The 19,661-nt window shown below is 44.8% G+C and overlaps 1 protein-coding gene across 1 annotated transcript in view; it reads right to left on the bottom strand.

Annotated features, from left to right (window-relative positions):
- LOC145363550 (T cell receptor alpha chain MC.7.G5-like) overlaps nucleotides 1-19,661 on the bottom strand; it is a 64,384-nt gene that overhangs the window by 17,109 nt on the left and 27,614 nt on the right. Inside the window, exon 2 of the mRNA XM_080218735.1 lies at nucleotides 16,927-17,051. Within this exon, the coding sequence (XP_080074861.1) occupies nucleotides 16,927-17,051 (125 nt within the window). The remainder of the gene's footprint in view (nucleotides 1-16,926; nucleotides 17,052-19,661) is intronic.

Consider the following 19,661-nt stretch of genomic DNA (forward strand, 5'->3'; position numbering starts at 1 on the left):
GAGGCTGTGCCCCCTAGTCCTACTGTCTTTTTTGAGCGGGAAGAGTCTCTCCACCTCTATCCTATCCATCCCATTCATCATCTTATACGTCTTAATGAGATCTCCCCTCATTCTTCTAAACTCTAACGAGTACAAGCCTAGTTTATTCAGCCTCTCCTCATAGCTCAATCCCCTCAACTCCGGTATCAGCCTAGTAAACCTCCTCTGCACTCCCTCCAGGGCCAAAATATCCTTGCGCAGGTGCGGCGCCCAAAACTGCACACAGTACTCCAGCTGCGGCCTCACCAATGCCCTATACAGCTGCAGCAAGACCTCCCTACTTTTATATTCAATCCCCCTCGCTATGAAGGCCAGCATCTGAACCCTCTCTTCTCCTTCTCCATATACAGTATGCTTTGTCTGTGCAGTGCACAAAAAATTATACCTTTCAGTGCGTCCCAATACATGTGAAAAAATAAACCAAATCAAAAACATACTGGGGTCCACATTTAGTTGTGTACCACTTCCGAAGATCTGCACACAGCCCTACATTCTCTGACAAAATCCCTTCACTTCAGAGATGTGTAGGTTAGGTGGTTTGGCCATGCTAAATCGCCCCTCAGATTTTTAATATTAATTGTCAGAAATACAACACTTACTGGGGATCACCGTAAATTGTCCTTTAGTGTCCCAAAATGTGCTGATTAGGTGGATTGGCCATGGTAAATTGCCCCTTCAGGATCCTAAGCTTTGCATGCAAACTACAAAGGGTCGTGAACGTAGCCCAAACCATCGCACAAACCAACCTCCCATCCATTTACACTTCCTGCTGCCTCAGAAATCAACCGACTCGAGAACAGCTTCTACCCTGCTGCCGTCAGACTTTTGAATAGACCTACCTTGCATTAAGCTGATTTTTCTTTGCATCCTCGCTATGACTGTAACACTACCTTCTGCACTCTCTCCTTTCCTTCCCTATGTACAGTAAATATTTTTTTGTTTATATAGTGCACAAGAAAAAATAATTTACTCTATACTAATACATGCAGCAATAATAAATCCAATCAAAAAACTGACTGTAACGCTTCATTCTGCACCCCCTCCTTTCCTTCTCTATGAACGGTATGAATTATCTGTATAGTGCGCAAGAAACAATACTTTTCCCTGTACGCCAATACATGTGACAATAATAAAGTAAAATACAATGTTTACAGATATTAATGAATACCTACTTGGCTCCACTGTTAACCTTGTCCCCTTGCCAAAGATAAGTTTGTCAGTAACTCCAACATCCACACAGTGTCACGCCCCTTGGCACAAACCTCTCTTCAGATTATCCGCAGTGAATACTTACTGCAGTCGGAATTATGCTGAAAACCCGGCCAGTTAAAGCGACTACAACCTCAATTATTTGGTGACAGCTTCTTTACAGCTTCTTCCCTGCTGCCATCAGACCTTTCATAGAATCATAGAATTGTTGCAGTGCAAAAGGAGGCCATTTGGCCCATCGAGTCTGCACTGACCTCAATCCCACCCAGGCCCCATCCCCATAACCCCATACATTTACCCTGCAAACCTCCCGACACGAAGAGGCAACTTGTTTTAGCATGGTCAATCCAACTAACCCGCACAACTTTGGACTGTGGGAGGAAAAGAATCTACGGGTTAGGTGGATTGGCCATGATTAGTTGCCCCTTACTGTCCAAAGATGTGCAGGTTAGGTGGATTGGCCATGCTAAATTGCATCTTAGATTTGTAATATTATTCTGACAGAAATAAAACACTTACTGGGTATCACTGTGAGTGTGGTTCCACTTGCAAAAACCAGCTTGTAGTTCCCAGTATTCACACAGCTCTACACTGGCTAGCAAGAACATCCTCGCTAAAGATGTGCGGGTTAGATGGATTGGCCATGCTAAATTGTCCCTTAGTGTCCAAAGGTCTGTAGGTTTGGTGGATTGGCCATGCTAAATTGTCCCTTAGTGTCCAAAGGTCTGTAGGTTTGGTGGATTGGCCATGCTATATTGTCCCTTAGTGTCCAAAGATGTGTAGGCAAACTACAAAGGGTCAGGAACGAAGCCCAGTCCATCACACAGACCAGCCTCACATCCATTGACTCTGTCTATGCTTCGCCCACATCAGAAAAGCAGCCAGCAGAATCAAGGATCCCACGCATCCCGGACACACTCTCTTCCACCTTTTTCTGTCGGGAAAAAGATTCCAAGTTCTGAGAACAGGTACCAACTGACAACTGACCTACAAGAACAGCTCCTTCCCTTCTGCCATCAGGCTTTTGAATGGACCTATCTTGCATTAAATTGATCTTTCTCAACACCCAAGCTGTGACTGTAACACTATATTCTGCACTCTGTCCTTTGCTTCCCTATTTACATTATGTTTTTTCTCTGTATAGCGCGCAAGAAACAATACTTTTCCCTGTATCCCATTACATGTGACAATACTAAATCAAATACAACTTTTACAGATATTAATGAATACTTACTTGGCTCCACTGTTAACCTTGTCCCCTTTCCAAAGGTAAGTTTGCCTCCAAGATTCACACAGTGTCGCGCCCCTTGGCACAAACCTCTCTTCAGATTATCCACAGTGAATACTTACTCCAGCCGATTACAACCTTGATTCTTTGGTGACACCACTTTACAGCTTCTTCCCTGCTGCCATCAGACTTCTCCTAAAATCATAGAATCCCTACAGTGCAAGAGGAGCCCAATCGGTCCATCGAGTCTGCACCGACCACAATTATACCCAGACCCCATCCCCGTAACCCCACGCATTTACCCTGCTAACCCCCCCGATGCTAAGCGGCAATTTGTTTTAGCATGGTCAATCCACCCAACCTGCACAACTTTGGAGTGCGGGAGGAAAAAGATGTGCAAGTCTGGTGGGTTGGCCATGGTAAATTGTCTCTTAGTGTCCAAAGATGTGCATGTTAGGGGGATTAGCCACATGAAATTGGCCATTAGTGTCCAAAAATCTGTAGGTTTTGTGGCTAGGCCATGCTAAATTGTCCCTTAGTATCCAAAAATGTGCAGATTAGGTGAATTGGCCATGGTAAATTGTCCCTTAGTGTCCAAAGGTTGCAGGTTAGATGGATTGGCCATGCTAAATTGCCTTTTAGTGTCCAAAGATTTGTGGGTTAGATGTGTTTTGGTCTTTTATAATGTTCAAACAAAGACAGGTAGAAAGCCATCAGGCTTCAGAGCGTCAATGCCACTCCCCTCCCTCTCGTTCTCTATTTTGTGTTTTGTCTGCTACATGTGGCTGAAGGATTGGAGACGTAGACATTACTGACACAATTCCATCTCTGGGTACAGTCACATGTGGAGAGAGGCAGAGAGGGACAGAGTAAATACATAGACGAATATATCGAGAGATACTAGATTGCCCCTTACTGTCCAAAGATGTGCAGATTAGATGGACTGGCCGTGCTAAATACTTCCTTAGATTTATATCATTTTGACAGAAATACAACACTTACTGGGTATCACCGTGAGTGTGGTTCCACTTCCAAAAACCAGCTTCTAGTTTCCAGTATTCGCACAGCACTACGCTGGCTAGCAAATACCTCCTGGCTAAGGATGTGCAGGTTAGGTGAATTGGCAATGCTAAATTGCCCCTTAGTGTCCAACAATGTGCACTTAGATGGGTTTTGGTGTTTTATAATGTTCAAACAAAGACAGGCGGAAAGCCATCAGGCTTCAGAGCTTCAATGCCACTCCCCTCCCTCTCGCTCTCCATTTTGTGTTTTGTCTGCTACATGTGGCTGAAGCATTGGAGATGTAGACATTACCGACACTATTCCATCTCTGGGTACAGTCACATATGGAGGGAGAAAACTGGACAGAGAGACAGAAGTAAACATATAGACAGATGCTAAATTGCCCCTTACTGTCCAAAGATGTGCAGGTTAGGTGGATTGGCCAGGATAAATTGCCCCCATAGTGTCCAAAGACGTGCAACTTAGGTGGTTTGGTCATGGTAAATAACCCCTTACATTTATAATGTTATTCTGACAGAAATACAACACTTACTGGGCATCACCATGAAAATGGTTCCACTTCCAAAAACCCAGCTTGTAATTTCCAGTATTCATACAGCCCGATGCTGGCTCGCAATGACCTCCTGGCTAAGGATGTGCAGGTTAGGTGGATTGGCCATGCTAAATTGCCCCTTTAGGGCCCAAAAATGTACGGACAAACTACAGAGGGTTGTGAACGAAGCCCAGTCCATCACACAAACCAGCCTCCCATCCATTGACTCCATCTACACTTCCCGCTGCCTTGGCAAAGCAGCCAGCTTAACTAAGGACCCCCGTGCACCACGGACATACTCTCTTCCGCATTTTTCCATCGGGAAAAAGAAACAAAAGTCTGTGATCACCTACCAATCAATTCTAGAACAGCTTCTTCCCTGCTGCCATTAGACTTCTGAATGGACCTACCACGGATTAAGTTGATCTTTCTCTACACCCTAGCTATGACTGTAACAGTACATTCTGCACTCTCTCTCCTTTCCTTCCCTATGTACAGTTTGTTTTTGCCTGTTTAGCGCACAGGAAAAAATACTATTCACTACATGTGGCAATAATAAATCCAATCAAAAATTTGACGGTAAGACTACATTCTGCACCCTCTTCTTGCCGTCTGTATGAATGGTCTGTATAGTGTGCAAGAAACAATACTTTTCCCTGTACCCCAGTAGATGTGACAATACTAAATCAAATCTAACGTTTATAGATATTAATGAATACCTACTTGGCTCCACTGTTAACCTTGTCCCCTTTCCAAAGATAAGTTTGCCGGTACCTCCAACATCCACACAGTGTCATGCCCCTTGGCACAAACCTCTCTTCAGATTATCCATAGTGAATACTTACTGCAGTCGGAATTATGCTGAAAACCCTGCCAGTTAAAGCGACTACAACCTCGATTATTTGGTGACAACCCTTTGCAGCTTCTTCCCTGCTGCCATCAGACTTTCCATAGAATCATTGCAGTGCAAAAGGAGGCCATTTGGCCCATCCAGACTGCACCAACCTCAATCCCACCCAGACCCCATCCCTGTAACCTCACACATTTACCCTGCAAACCTCCCGACACTAAGAGGCAATTTGTTTTAGCGTGGTCAATCCACCTAACCCTTACAACTTTGGACTGTGGGAGGAAACAAATGTGCGGGTTAGGTGGATTTATTGGCCATGGTTAATTGCCCCTTACTGTCCAAAGATGTGCAGGTTAGGTGGATTGGCCAAGCTAAATTGTCTTATAGATTTGTATTATTATTCTGACAGAAATACAACACTTACTGGGTATCACTGTGAGTGTGGTTCCACTTGCAAAAACCAGCTTGTAGTTCCCAACATTCACACAGCCCTACACTGGCTAGCAAGAACCTTCTGGCTAAAGATGTGCTGGTTAGGGGGGATTGGCCATGATAAATTGTCCCTCAGTGTCCAAAGATCTGTAAGTTAGGTGGATTAGCCATGCTAAATTGTCCCTTAGTGTCCAAAGATCTTTAGGTTTGGTGGATTGGCCATGCTATATTGTCCCTTAGTGTCCAAAGATGTGTAGGCAAACTACAAAGGATCAGGAACGAAGCCCAGTCCATCACACAAACCGGCCTCACATCCACTGACTCTGTCTACACTTCCCCCACCTTGGAAAAGCAGCCAGCAGAATCAAGGATCCCACGCACCCCTGATGCACTTTCTTCCACCTTCTTCCATTGGGAAAAAGATTCCAAATTCTGAGAACACGTACCAACTGACAACCAACCGTACCAGAACTAGAGGGCACAGCCTCAAAATAAGGTGGGGGGGTGGGGGGCGCAGTTTAGAACGGAGTTGAGGAGGAACTTCTTCTCTCAGAGGGTGGTGAATCTCTGGAATTCTCTGCCCATTGGAGTGGTGGAGGCTACCTCGTTGTATATGTTTAAGTCACGGGTAGATAGATTTCTGATCGATAAGGGAATTAAGGGTTATGGGGAGCAGGCGGGTAAGTGGAACTGATCCACTTCAGATCAGCCATGATCTTATTGAATGGCGGGGCAGGCTCGAATGGCTAGATGGCCTACTCCTGCTCCCATTTCTTATGTTCTTAAGTTCCTCCCCTGCTGCCATCAGACTTTTGAGTGGACCTATCTTGCATTAAGTTGATTTTTCTCGACACCCAAGCTATGACTGTAACACTATATTCTGCACTCTGTCCTTTGCTTCCCGATGTACATTATGTTCTTTCTCTGTATAGCGCGCAAGAAGCAATACTTTTCACTGTGCAGATATTAATGAATACTTACTCGGCTCCACTGTTAACCTTGTCCCCTTTCCAAAGATAAGTTTGCCAGTACCTCCCAGATTCACACAGTGTCACACCCCTTGGCACAAACCTCTCTTCAGATTATCCACATTGAATACTAACCCCAGCCGATTACGACCTCGATTATTTGGTGACACCACTTTACAGCTTCTTCCCTGCTGCCGTCAGACTTCTCCTAGAATCGTAGAATCCCTACAGTGCAGAAGGAGGCCATTTGGTCCATCGAGTCTGTATCAACCACAGTTCCACCCAGGCCCTATCCCCATCACCCCACGTATTTACCCTGAAACTAAGGGGCACTTTGTTTTAGCGTGGCCAATCTATCTAGCCCTCACAACTTTGGATTGTGGAAAGAAACCGGGGCACCTGGAGGAAACCCACACAGACAGGGGGGAGAATGTGCAAACTCCACACAAACAGTGACCTCAGGCCAGAATTGAACCTTGATCCCTGGAGCTGTGAGGCAGCAGTGCCGCCGTGCCTCCCAGTTTAAAGGTCCATTTTGAATGGACCTACCTCGCATTAAGTTGATTTTTGCCTGAACCCTAGCTATGCCTGTAACACTACATTCTGAACCCTCTCCTTTCCTTCTCCGTGTACAGTATGTTTTGTCTGTACAGCACACAAGAAATAATACTTTTTCAATGTGTCCCAATACATGTGACAAAAATAAACCAAATCAAAAACTCACTGGGGTCCACATTTAGTTGTGTGCCACTTCCAAAGATGAGGTTGTAAGTTCCACCCTGCACACAGACCTACATTCTCTGATAAAAACCCTTCACTTCAAAGATGTATAGCCTAGTGGGATTGGCCATGCTAAATTGCCCCTCAGTGTCCAAAGATGTGCAAGTTAGGAGGACTACGCAAGGTAAATTGCCCCTTAGATTTTTAATATTATTCTGTCAGAAATATAACACTTACTGGGGTTCACTGTGAGCTTGGTTCCACTTCCAAAAACCAGCTTGGTATTCCCAGTATTCACACAGTCCGACACTGGCTGGCAAAAATCTCCTGGCTAAAGATGTGTGGGTGAGGTGGATTGGCCATGCTAAATTGTCCCTTAGTGTCCAAAGATGTGTGTGCAAATTACAAAGGGTCGTGAACGTAGCCCAGTCCGTCACACAAACCAGCCTCCCATCCATTGACTCCACCAAAGCTTCCTGCTGCCTTGGAAAAGCAGCCACCGGAGTAAGGATCCCACACACCTCGGACATGCTCTCCTCCACCTTTTTCCATCGGGCAAAAGATACAAAAGTCTGAGGGCACGTATCAACCGACTCAAGAACAGCTTCTTCCCTGCTGCCATCAGACTTTCGAACGGACCTACCTTGCATTAAACTGATCTTTCTCTGCTCCCTAGCTATGATTGTAACACAACCTTCTGCATTCTCTCCTTTCCGTCCTTACATAGAGTCTGTTTAGTGCGCAAGAAAAAATAATTTTCACTGCATACTAATACATGCAGCAATAATAAATCAAATCAAAAATTGACTGTAACACTTCATTCTGCACCCCCATCCTTTCTTTCTCTATGAACTGTATGAATTGTATGTGTAGCACGCAAAAAACAATACTTTTCAAGGTATCCCAATACATGTGACAATAATAAATCAAATACCATGTTTACAGATATTAATGAATACCTACTTGGCTCCACTGTTAATCTTGTTCCCTTTCCAAAGATAAGTTTTGCCAGTACCTCCAGTATCCACACAGTGTCACACTCTTTGGCACAAACCTCTCTTCAGATTATCCACAGTGAATACTTACTGCAGTCAGAATTTTGTGGAAACCCGGCCAGTTAAAGCGACTACAACCTTGATTGTTTGGTGACACCCTTTACAGCTTCTTCCCTGCTGGCATCAGACTTTTCATAGAATCGTAGAATCACTACAAGGCAGAAGGAGGCCATTTGGCCCATCGAGTCTGCACCGACCTCAATCCCACCCAGGCCCTATTCCCCGTAACCTCACACATTTACCCTGCGAACCTGCCGACACTAAGATGCAACTTGTTTTAGCATGGTCAATCCACCTAACCTGCACATCTTTGGCCAGTAAGGGACAACTTACGATGGCCAATCCACCTAACCCGCACAACTTTGGACTTTGGGAGGAAAAAAATGTGCGGGTTAGGTGGATTGGCCATGGGTAAGTTGTCCCTTACAGCCCAAAGATGTGCAGGTTAGGTGGATTGGCCATGCTAAGTTGCCTCTTAGATTTGTAATATTATTCTGACAAAAATACAACACTTACTGGGTATCACTGTGAGTGTGGTTCCACTTCCAAAAACCAGCTTGTAGATCCCAGTATTCACACAGCACTACACTGGCTATCAAAAACCTCCTGGCTGAAGATGTGCAGGTTAGGGGGATTGACCATGATAAATTGTCTCTTAGTGTCCAAAGATCTTTAGGTTTGGTGGATTGGCCATGCTAAATTGTCCTTTAGTGTCCAAAGGTCTGTAGGTTTGGTGGATTGCCCATCTATATTGTCCCTTAAGTGTCCAAAGATGTGTAGGCAAACTACAAAGGGTTGTGAATGAAGCCCATCCATCACGCAAACCAGCCTCACATCCACTGACTCCATCTACACTTCGCCCGCCCTGGAAAAGCAGCCAGCAGAATCAAGGATCCCACGCCCTCCGGACACACTCTCTTCCACCTTTTTCCGTTGGGAAAAAGATTCCAAATTCTGAGAACAGGTATCAACTGACAACCGACCTACAAGAACAGTTCCTTCCCTGCTGCCATCAGACTTTTGAATGGACCTATTGCATTAAGTTGATCTTTCCCTACACCCAAGCTATGACTGTAACACTATATTCTGCACTCTGTCCTTTGCTTATGTACATTATGTTTTTTCTCTTTATAGCGCGCAAGAAACAATACTTTTCACTGTGCACTGATACATGCGGCAATAATAAATCAAATCAAAAAATTGACTCTCAGACTACATCCTGTACCTTCTCCTTTCCTTCTCCCCTGTGTATTCTATGACCAGTATGCTTTGTCTGTACAGGACGCAAGAAACAATACTTTTCACTGTGTCCCAATACACGTGACAATAATAAATCAAATCCAATGTTTACAGATATTAATGAATACCTACTTGGCTCCACTGTTAACCTTGTCCCCTTTCCAAAGATAGGTTTGCCAGCAGCTCCAACATCCACACAGTGTTGCGCCCCTTGGCACAAACCCCTCCTCAGATTATCCACAGTGAATACTTACTGCAGTTGGAATTGTGCTGGAAACCCGGCCAGTTAAAGTGTCTACAACCTCGATTATTTGGTGACACCCTTTGCAGCTTCTTCCCTGCTGCCATCAGACTTTTCATTAGAATCGTAGAATCACTGCAGCGCAGAAGGAGGCCATTTGGCCCATCGATTCAGCACCGACCTCAATCCCACCCCCATAACCCCACTCATTTGCCCTGCAAACTCCCCCATGCAAAGGGAAAACTTGGTTTAGCATGGGTCAATCCACCAAACCCGCACAACTTTCGACTGTGGGAAGAAAAAGATGTACGGGTAAGGTGGATTGGACATGGTAAATTGCCCCTTAGATTTTTATTATTCTGACAGAAATACAGCACTTACTGGGTATCACCGTAAGTGTCGTTCCACTTCCAAAAACCACCTTGAAGTTCCCAGTATTCACACAGCTCTACACTGGCTGGCAAAAACCTCCTAGCTAAAGATGTGCATGTTAGGTAGATTGGCCATGCTAAATTGCCCCTTAGTGTGCAAAGATGTTCAGGTTAGGTAGATTGGCCATGCTAAATCATCCCTTAGTGTCCAAAGATGTTCAGGTTAGGTGGATTGGCCATGCTAAATCGTCCCTTAGTGTCCAAAGATGTTCAGGTTAGGTGGATTGGCCATGCTAAATCGTCCCTTAGTGTCCAAAGATGTTCAGGTTAGGCGGATTGGCCATGCTAAATCGTCCCTTAGTGTCCAAAGATGTTCAGGTTAGGCGGATTGGCCATGCTAAATCATCCCTTAGTGTCCAAAGATGTTCAGGTTAGGTGGATTGGCCATGCTAAATCGCCCCTTAGTGTCCAAAGATGTTCAGGTTAGGTGGATTGGCCATGCTAAATCGCCCCTTAGTGTCCAAAGATGTTCAGGTTAGGCGGATTGGCCATGCTAAATCGTCCCTTAGGGTCCAAAGATGTTCAGGTTAGGTGGATTGGCCATGCTAAATCATCCCTTAGTGTCCAAAGATGTTCAGGTTAGGTGGATTGGCCATGCTAAATTGCCCCTTAGTGTCCAAAGATGTTCAGGTTAGGTGGATTGGCCATGCTAAATCGCCCCTTAGTGTCCAAAGATCTTCAGGTTAGGTGGATTGGCCATGCTAAGTCGTCCCTTAGTGTCCAAAGATGTTCAGGTTAGGTGGATTGGCCATGGTAAATCATCCCTTAGTGTCCAAAGATGTTCAGGTTAGGTGGATTGGCCATGGTAAATCGTCCCTTAGTGTCCAAAGATGTTCAGGTTAGGTGGATTGGCCATGGTAAATCGTCCCTTAGTGTCCAAAGATGTTCAGGTTAGGCAGATTGGCCATGCTAAATCGCCCCTTAGTGTCCAAAGATGTTCAGGTTAGGTGGATTGGCCATGCTAAATCGCCCCTTAGTGTCCAAAGATGTTCAGGTTAGGTGGATTGGCCATGCTAAATCACCCCTTAGTGCCCAAGGATGTGCAGGTTCAGGGGATTGGTCATGGTAAATTGCTCCTTAGTGTCCAAAGATGTTAAGGTTAGGTGTGTTTTTCAATGTTTTAAAATATTATACTGTTGAAGCAAAAATGGCAGAAAACCATGAGGCTTCAGAGTTTTAATGCAGTGACCATGCCCCCACCCCCATCTCTCCATTTTGTGTATTATCTGCTACATGTAGCTGAAGGATTGGAGACCCAGACATTACTGACACAATTCTATCTCTGGGGACGGTCACAGAGAGAGAGAGAGAGAGGGGCACAGGGAGAGAGAGGGAACCAAGAAAGAGAGAGACAGATAGATAGAGAGAGAGCGACACACACACACACACACACACACACAGAAGGAGAGACACAGAGAGAGAGATAGATAGAGAGAGAGAGAGAGAGAGAGACACACACACAGGAAGAGACAGACAGAGAGAGAGACACACAGACATACACCCCGAAAGGGAGACACCCACCCCAAGAAAGAGACTCACACAGATAGGGTCAGGAGAGAGCCCGAGATGCTACAGAAACAGGGGAAAGGTTTGAAAATGGAAGAGATCTCCTTATCCAGGAGTTTAAACAATCCACACTGACAACAGTCAGATTTCACACTTTCTGCTCTGTCCTGTTTTAAGGGGCTGTTTAGCACATCCAATACATGTGCCAATAATAAATCAAATCAAAATTTAGCTGTGACTGTCACAGTACATTCTGCACCCTCTCCTTTCCTCCCCTATGAACGGTAGACTTTGTCTGTGTAGCACACAAGAAACAATACTTCTCACTGTATCCCAATAAGTGTGACAATAATGAATCAAACACAATGTTTACAGATATTAATGAATACCTACTTGGCTCCACTGTTAATCTTGTTCCCTTTCCAAAGATAAGTTTGTCAGCATACACACAGTGTCGCGCCCCTTGGCACAAACCTCTCTGCAGATTATCCGCAGTGAATACTTACCTCAGCCAGAATTATGCTTAAAAACCTGGTCAGTTAAAGCGACTACAACCTTGACTACTTGGTGACAACCCTTTGCAGCTTCTTCCCTGCTGCCATCTGACTTTTCATAGAACCGCAGAATCCCTACATTGCAGAAGAAGGCCGTTTGGCCCATCCAGTCTGCACTGACCACAATCTCACCCAGGTCCCATCGCCATAATTTCACTCCTTTACCCTGCAAACCCCCGATGCTAAGGGACAAATTGTTTTAGCATAGTCAATCCACCTAACCTGCATAACTTAGGATTGTGGGATGAAGATTTGGGGGATTGGCCATGATAAATCGCCCCTTCATATCCAAAATGTGCAGGTTATGTGGATTGGCCATGCTAAATTGCCCCTTAGATTTGTAATATTACTGTCAGAAATACAACACTTACTGGGAATCGCCATGAGTGTGGTTCTACTTCCAAAAACCAGTCTGACGTTCACAGAATTCACACAGCCCTACGCTGGGTAGCAAACCCTTTTGGCTAAAGATATGCAGGTTAGGTTGATTGACCATTCTAAATTGCCCCTTGGTGTCCAAAGATGTGTATCTTAGGTGGCTTGACCATGGTAAATTGTCATTCAATGACCAAAGATGTGCAGGTTAGGTGGATTGGCCATGCTAAATTGCCCCTTAGTGTCCAAAGATCTGTAGGCGTACTACAAATGGTTGCCAATGTAGCCCAGTCCCATTACACAAACCAGCCTCCCATCCATTGACTCTGTCTACACTTCCCGCTGCCTCGGCAAAGCAACCAGCATAATCAAGGACCCCATGCACTCCGGATATTCTCTCTTCCACCTTGTTCCGTCGGGAAAAAAGATACAAAAGTCTGAGGTCACGTACCAACCGTCTCAAGAACAGTTTCTTCCCTGCTGCCATCAGACTTTTGAATGGATCTACCTAGCATTAAGTTGCTCTTTCTCTACACCCTAGCTGTGACTGTAACACTATATTCTGCACCCTCTCCTTTCCTTGTCTATGACCAGTATGCTTTGGTTAGCGTGCAAGAAACAATACTTTTCATTGTATCCCAATACATGTGACAATAATAAATCAAATCCAATGTTTACAGATATTAATGAATACCTACTTGGCTCCACTTCTAACCTTGTTCCCTTTCCAAAGATAAGTTTGTCAGTAAATCCAGCATCCACACAGTGTCACACCCCATGGCACGAACCTCTGTTCAGATTATCCACAGTGAATACTTACCCCAGCCAGAATTATGCTTAAAAACCCAGCCAGCTAAAGCGACTGCAACCTCGATTACTTGGTGACAGCCCTTTGGTCAGATGGGACGCAGTGTTCTAGCGAGACGCGACACTTACTAGGTCTCACGAGGAGCTTGGTGCCAATTCCAAGTGTGTGTTTGCGATTCCCAACATTCATACAGCTCTCCGTCGGTTCGCAAAAACCTCCGGGGCTGTAACGGTACTCGCTGTGCACTGGCATTTGGACAAATACATGGATGGGGAAAGGTTTAGAGGGAGTGGGAGCCAAACACAGAGCAAATGGGACTACTTCAGATTCAGAACATGGGTCGACATGGAGTAGTGGGGTTAAAGGAGTCTCTCGGGTATGAAGGTCGCCCCTTGTACACTACATTCTGCACCCTCTCCTTTCTTTCTCTATGTACTGTATGTTTTGTCTGTATAGCACGCAAGAAACAATATTCTTCACTGTATCCCAATACACGTGACAATATTAAATCAAATCAAATCCAATCAGAAACGTGGTCGACACTGGGACAGCAACACCGAGGTTCCCAAGGTCCCAAACACTTACTGGGTGCCACCATTAACTTTGGGCCAGCCGCAAATACCAGAATCCCAAAACTTCCTCCAACATTCACACAGCATCGGCCCCCCCCATACAAAAACCCAGTCTTCCGCCTTCTTTCGTTGGGGAAACATATATAAAAGCCTGAAGTCACGTACCAACCGACTCGAGAACAGCTTCTCCCCTGCTGCTGTCAGAGTTTTGAATGGACCTACTTCACATTAAGTTGATCTTTCTCTACACCCTAGTTATGATTGTGACACTACATTCTGCACCTTCTAATTTCCTTCTCTACGAACGGTACTTTTCACCGTGTGCTAATATACTTGACAGCGATAAATCTAATCCAACACTTACTGGGGTCCACATTTAGTTGGGTGCCAGTCCCAAAAATGAGCTTGTAAACTCCAGCCTGCACACAGCCCTACACTCTCTGACAAAAACCCTTCACTCCAAAGGTGTGCAGGTTAGTTGGATTGGCAATGCTAAATTGCCCCTTAGTGTACAAATATGTGCAGTTAGGTGGATTGGCCATGCTAAATTGTCCCTTAGTGTTCAAAGATATGCAGGTTAGGTGGATTGGCCATGCTAAATTGCCCCTTAGTGTACAAATATGTGCAGTTAGGTGGATTGGCCATGCTAAATTGTCCCTTAGTGTACAAATATGTGCAGTTAGGTGGATTGGCCATGCTAAATTGTCCCTTTAGATTTGAAACATTATTCTGACAGGAGTACAACACTTACTGGGTATCACTGTGAGCGTGGTTCCACTTCCAAAGAGCAGTTTGAAGTTTGCAATATTCACACAACCTTACACCGGCTAGCAAAAATCTCATGGTTAAAGATGTGTGGGTTTGGTGGTTCGGCCATGCTAAATTGCCCCTTAGTGTCCAAAGATGTGCAGGTTAGGTGGATTGGCCATGCTAAATTGTCCCTTAGTGTTCAAAGATGTGCAGGTTAGGTGGATCGGCCATGCTAAATTGTCCCTTAGTGTTCAAAGATGTGTAGGTTAGGGGCATTGGCCATGCTAAATTGTCCCTTAGTGTCCAAAGATGTGCAGATTAGGTAGATTGGCTGTGCTAAATTGTCCCTTAGTGTTCAAAGATATGCAGGTTAGGTGGATTGGCCATGCTACATTGTCCCTTAGTGTTCAAAGATATGCAGGTTAGGTGGATTGGCCATGCTAAATTGTCCCTTAGTGTCCAAAGATGTGCAGATTAGGTAGATTGGCTGTGCTAAATTGTCCCTTAGTGTTCAAAGATATGCAGGTTAGGTGGATTGGCCATGCTAAATTGTCCCTTAGTGTCCAAAAGATGTGCAGGTTAGGTGGATTGGCCATGCTAAATTGTCCCTCAGTGTCCAAAAGATGTGCAGGTTAGGTGTGTTCTAAAATGTTCAAACAAAGTCAGGCAGAAACTCATGAGGCTTCAGAGCTTCAATGCATGCCCCCCCCCTTCTCCATTTTGTGTATTGTCTGCTACATGTGGCTGACACAGTAAGAAGTCTCACAACACCAGGTCAAAGTCCAACCAGTTTATTTGACAGTAAACCCACAAGCTTTTGGAAACGCTGTTCCTTTGTCAGACGTGTGGAAAGTTCCTTCATGGGGTTTGTGAAAGAACTTTCCACACACCTGATGAAGGAACACCATTTCCGAAAGCTTGTGGGTTTACTATCAAATAAACTGGTTGGACTTTAACCTGGTGTTGTGAGACTTCTTACTGGGTTTACCCCAGTCCAACGCCGGCATCTCCACATCATGTGGCTGAGGCATTGGAGATATAGACATTACTGACACAATTCAATCTCTGGGGACAGTCAGAAATGGAAAGAGAGAGAGATGGACAGACAGATAGACACAGAGACAGAGAGAGAGAGAGAGACACAGGGAGAGAGAGAAAGGCAGAGAGAGAGAAAGACAGAGAGATAGAGAGAGACACACACACCCAGAGAGAGAGAGAGAGATTCACACACCCAGAGAGAGAGACACACACAGAGAGACACACACACGGATAGGGTCAGGGGAGAGCCCGAGATGCTACAGAAACAGGGGTAAGGTTTGAACATGGAAGCGAGCTTCTTATCCAGGAGTTTAGACAATGCACTCTGACAACAGTCATACTTCACACTCTCTCTCTGTCCTGTTTTAATGGGCTGTTTAGTTTGGGATCAGTGTTTGGGAACTTATAAACTGCACTGATATTCCCAACAAGAGCAAGAGGTGTCAGTGTTTAAACATATTAAAGTGTCCAAACAGATAGGCAGAAAGCCATGAGGCTTCATGGAAATGCAAAGGTAACTCCCATTCCTTGGACGCTAAGGGACAATTTAGCATGGCCCATCCACCAAACCTATACGTCTTTGGACACTAGGGGACAATTTTACGAGACCAAAAGTATTGTCAACATCTTTTCCTGAAGGTAGGGGAGACTAAAACCAGAGGGCGTAGGTTTAAGGTGAGAGGGGAGAGATACAAAAGCACCCAGAGGGGCAATGTTTTCGCACAGAGGGTGGTGAGTGTCTGGAACAAGCTGCCAGAGGTAGTAGTAGAGGTGGGTACAATTTTGTCTTTTAAAAAGCATTTAGACAGTTACGTGGTTAAGATTGCTATCGAGGGGCATGGGCCAAACACGGGCAATTGGGACTAGCTTAGTGGTTAAAAAAAAGGGTGACATGGACGAGTTGTTTCCAGGCCTGTTTCCATGCTATAAATCTCTGTAACAATGTGACAGTAATAAATCAGATCAAAATTAACCGCACTTACTCGGTTGTACCATGAGTTTAGTACCAGATCCAAAGGTGACTTTACCATAGTTATTCGCACAGCAGTACACGCCAGTACAGAAACTCTCTGCATCAGATGTCTCGGTGAAGGACACCCAGAACATGGATTGCCCATCACATTTCAGATTAACTAAATTACCGGATCAGTTCTTTAGCAAGTGCCGGATAGTGTATCTCCCTGAAATCAATCTCCATTTAATCCTTCTGACCCATCAATACAACTTATTGAGCTAGGAATGAGTTCCAATTGATCTAGACTTAGACTGCTTAGACTTCACTGAGAAGTGGCCAGGGCTGGTTTACAAGACCTTATCCATGTTTATTATAGGCAGCAGCTTGCGGGAAGATCTTACCAGGATGGACAAGGAGCTTGGCGCCACCTCCGAATACCAGCTGTACGCTCCAGAAGTCACACACTAACTGATCCCCTAACAAGAACTCTGAGGCTCCCTCCTTCCCCAGTGCACCATTGCCAGCGCTGGGGAATGACAGGTCTGGTGTGGAATTGGATAGAAGCTGTGTGATCTTGGCTATATTACTCAGGGTACTCTTTTCAATCAGGTTTCAGCACTGGATTCTTTCAGAATGTCGCACTTACTGGCTTCCACGGTGAGTCTGGTTCCACTACCAAAGATGAGCTTGTTGATTCCAACATTCACACAGTCCCACACTGCCTGACAAAAACTGTCCATGTTCAATACTCTCCTCCTGCATTGTGCTGTTACAGCACAGTAACAAGCAGCCACCTCACATACATCCTCTCATCTCTCCCTCTCTAACCCTCTCTCTTTAACTCTCCCCATCTCTCTCTCTCCCTCTAACTCTCCCCATCTGTCTCTCCGTCCAACTCTCTCTCACTCCCTCCAACTTTCTCTCTCTCCAAGCCTTTTTCCCCAAATGTATCTCTCTCTCCAGACCCCTCTGTCTGTCTGTCTCTCTCCCTCCCTCTCCACCCCCCCAACTCTCTCTCTCTAACCATCTCTTTATCATTAACTCTCTCGCCATCCAATGATCCCCCCTCTCCAGCCCTCTCTCTCTCTCCACTCAATTCTCACACATTCTAACATTGGGTTTGGACATAGCTCGGCACAAAATCGAGGGCAGAAGTGTCTATACTGTGTAGTTCTATGTTTCTATAACTCTAAGTCTCTCGGCCTAACCTTTTCTCATTCTCTCTCCATCTCCCTCCCCTCCCTTTCTCTCTCCCTAACTCTCATTCTAACTCTATAACTCTCTCCATGTCCCTCCCTTCTCTCTCTCCCTCTTTAACTCTTTCTCTCTGACTCTCTCTCTCTAACTATCTTTATCTCTCTCTCTCTTCCTTCCTTTCTCTCTCTCTCTGTTTCTCCTTTGTTCTACCTGTCTCCATACAGGACGAACTCGCCAATGCTTTATTGCAGAGTTCAGTGTATATCTACAGCAATACATTGAGGTTTCAGTGACCATGAACAGAAATCCCCTCTTGCCAATGATAGTTATTAAAATTTCAGGCAGTAGTTACAACATGATAATACACACACACACACACACACACACACACACACACACACACACACACACACACACACAACTGTGTAGGTATTCTATAGTTAATAATAAATATCTACTTGGAAGAACGGTTAATCTTGTCCCCTGTCCAAAGATGAACTGATTTGCATTCACATAGCAATGTGCCCAATAACACAAACCCCTCTTCAGATTAACCCCAATAATCTCCTTCCCCTATGGGACTGTGTGTTAAAATGCAATACTTGCCATTACTATAATAGTGGCAGCACATGTACGTCGATTTTTAAATGACTAGAATGGCAAATCCCCCTAACCTACACATCTTTGGACACAAAGGGACAATTATCATGGCCAATCCACCTAACCTACACATCATTGGACCAACTCTGTCCCCAACTTTCGCCTTCTTACTCTATCTATCTCCAACTCTCTTTCCCCATCTCTCTTCCTCCAACACACTCTCTCCCTCTCTCTCTCTCTCGAAGCCTCTCTCTCCCTCTGTCTCGCTCTGACTCTCTCCAACCCTCTCTGATTCTGACACACTCTAACTCCATAACACTCCCTGCCTAACACTTTCTCATTCTCTCTCCATCTCCCTCTCTAACTGTCTCACATTCTGTTTTACTCTCTCCATTACCCCCCCTCCTCTCTCTCCCTCCCCCCTTTCTCTCTCTCTTTAACTCTTTCTCTCTAACTCCACTTTTCTCTCTCTCTATCTTTGTCTCTTTCCCTCTCTCTGTTTCTCCCTCATTCTACCTGTCTGTCTCCATACAGGACTAATTCGGCAATGCTTCATTGCAGAGGCCAGTGTATATCTACAGCAATACACTGAGGTTTCAGTGACCATGGACTGAAATCTCCTCTCGACAATGATAGCTGTTTAAATTTCAGGCAGTAATTACAACATAGCATTTTACTCATAATATTTTATGAGCACTCTCTCTCTCACACACACACAGACACACACACACACACACATAGCTGGGTAGATATTATAGTTAATAATAAATACCTACTTGGAATCACAGTTAATCTTGTCCCCTGTCCAAAAGTAAGCTTATTAACACCTGCAGCATTCACACAGTAATGTATCCAATAACACAAACCCTCCCCTCCTTCAGATTAACCCCAATAATCTCCTGCCCTGCTGGGACTGTTCTTATGACTGTGTTTATAATGCCATGCCAGTACCTTAATAGTGGCAGCATGAATACACAGATTTTTAAATGACCACTGGTATGTATTCGGATTATTACACAAGTTTAAATTATTTTCCATTTGCAGAAATCTAAGGCTTCAATCTGTATATCTGAAATCTAAAATTGCTTCTCAACTATGTCCAAATCGATTTCAATGAGTACAAGAGTTGGGAAATCATGTTGCAGCTACATATATAAAGCCTTGGTTAGACAGTGTTTGGAGTAGTTCTGGTCACCACACTACCAGAAGGAGATGGAAGCTTTGGAGAGAGTGCAATGAAGGTTCACCAGGATGTTGCCTGGTCTCAACAGCATTGGTTATAAGGAGAAGTTGAATAAACTAGGATGGCCAATCTGCCTAACCTACACAGCCTTGGACA

Source organism: Carcharhinus amblyrhynchos, unplaced genomic scaffold, assembly GCF_965287045.1.
Source record: "Carcharhinus amblyrhynchos unplaced genomic scaffold, sCarAmb.v2.hapA scaffold_39, whole genome shotgun sequence".
Taxonomy (NCBI): Eukaryota; Metazoa; Chordata; class Chondrichthyes; order Carcharhiniformes; family Carcharhinidae; genus Carcharhinus; species Carcharhinus amblyrhynchos.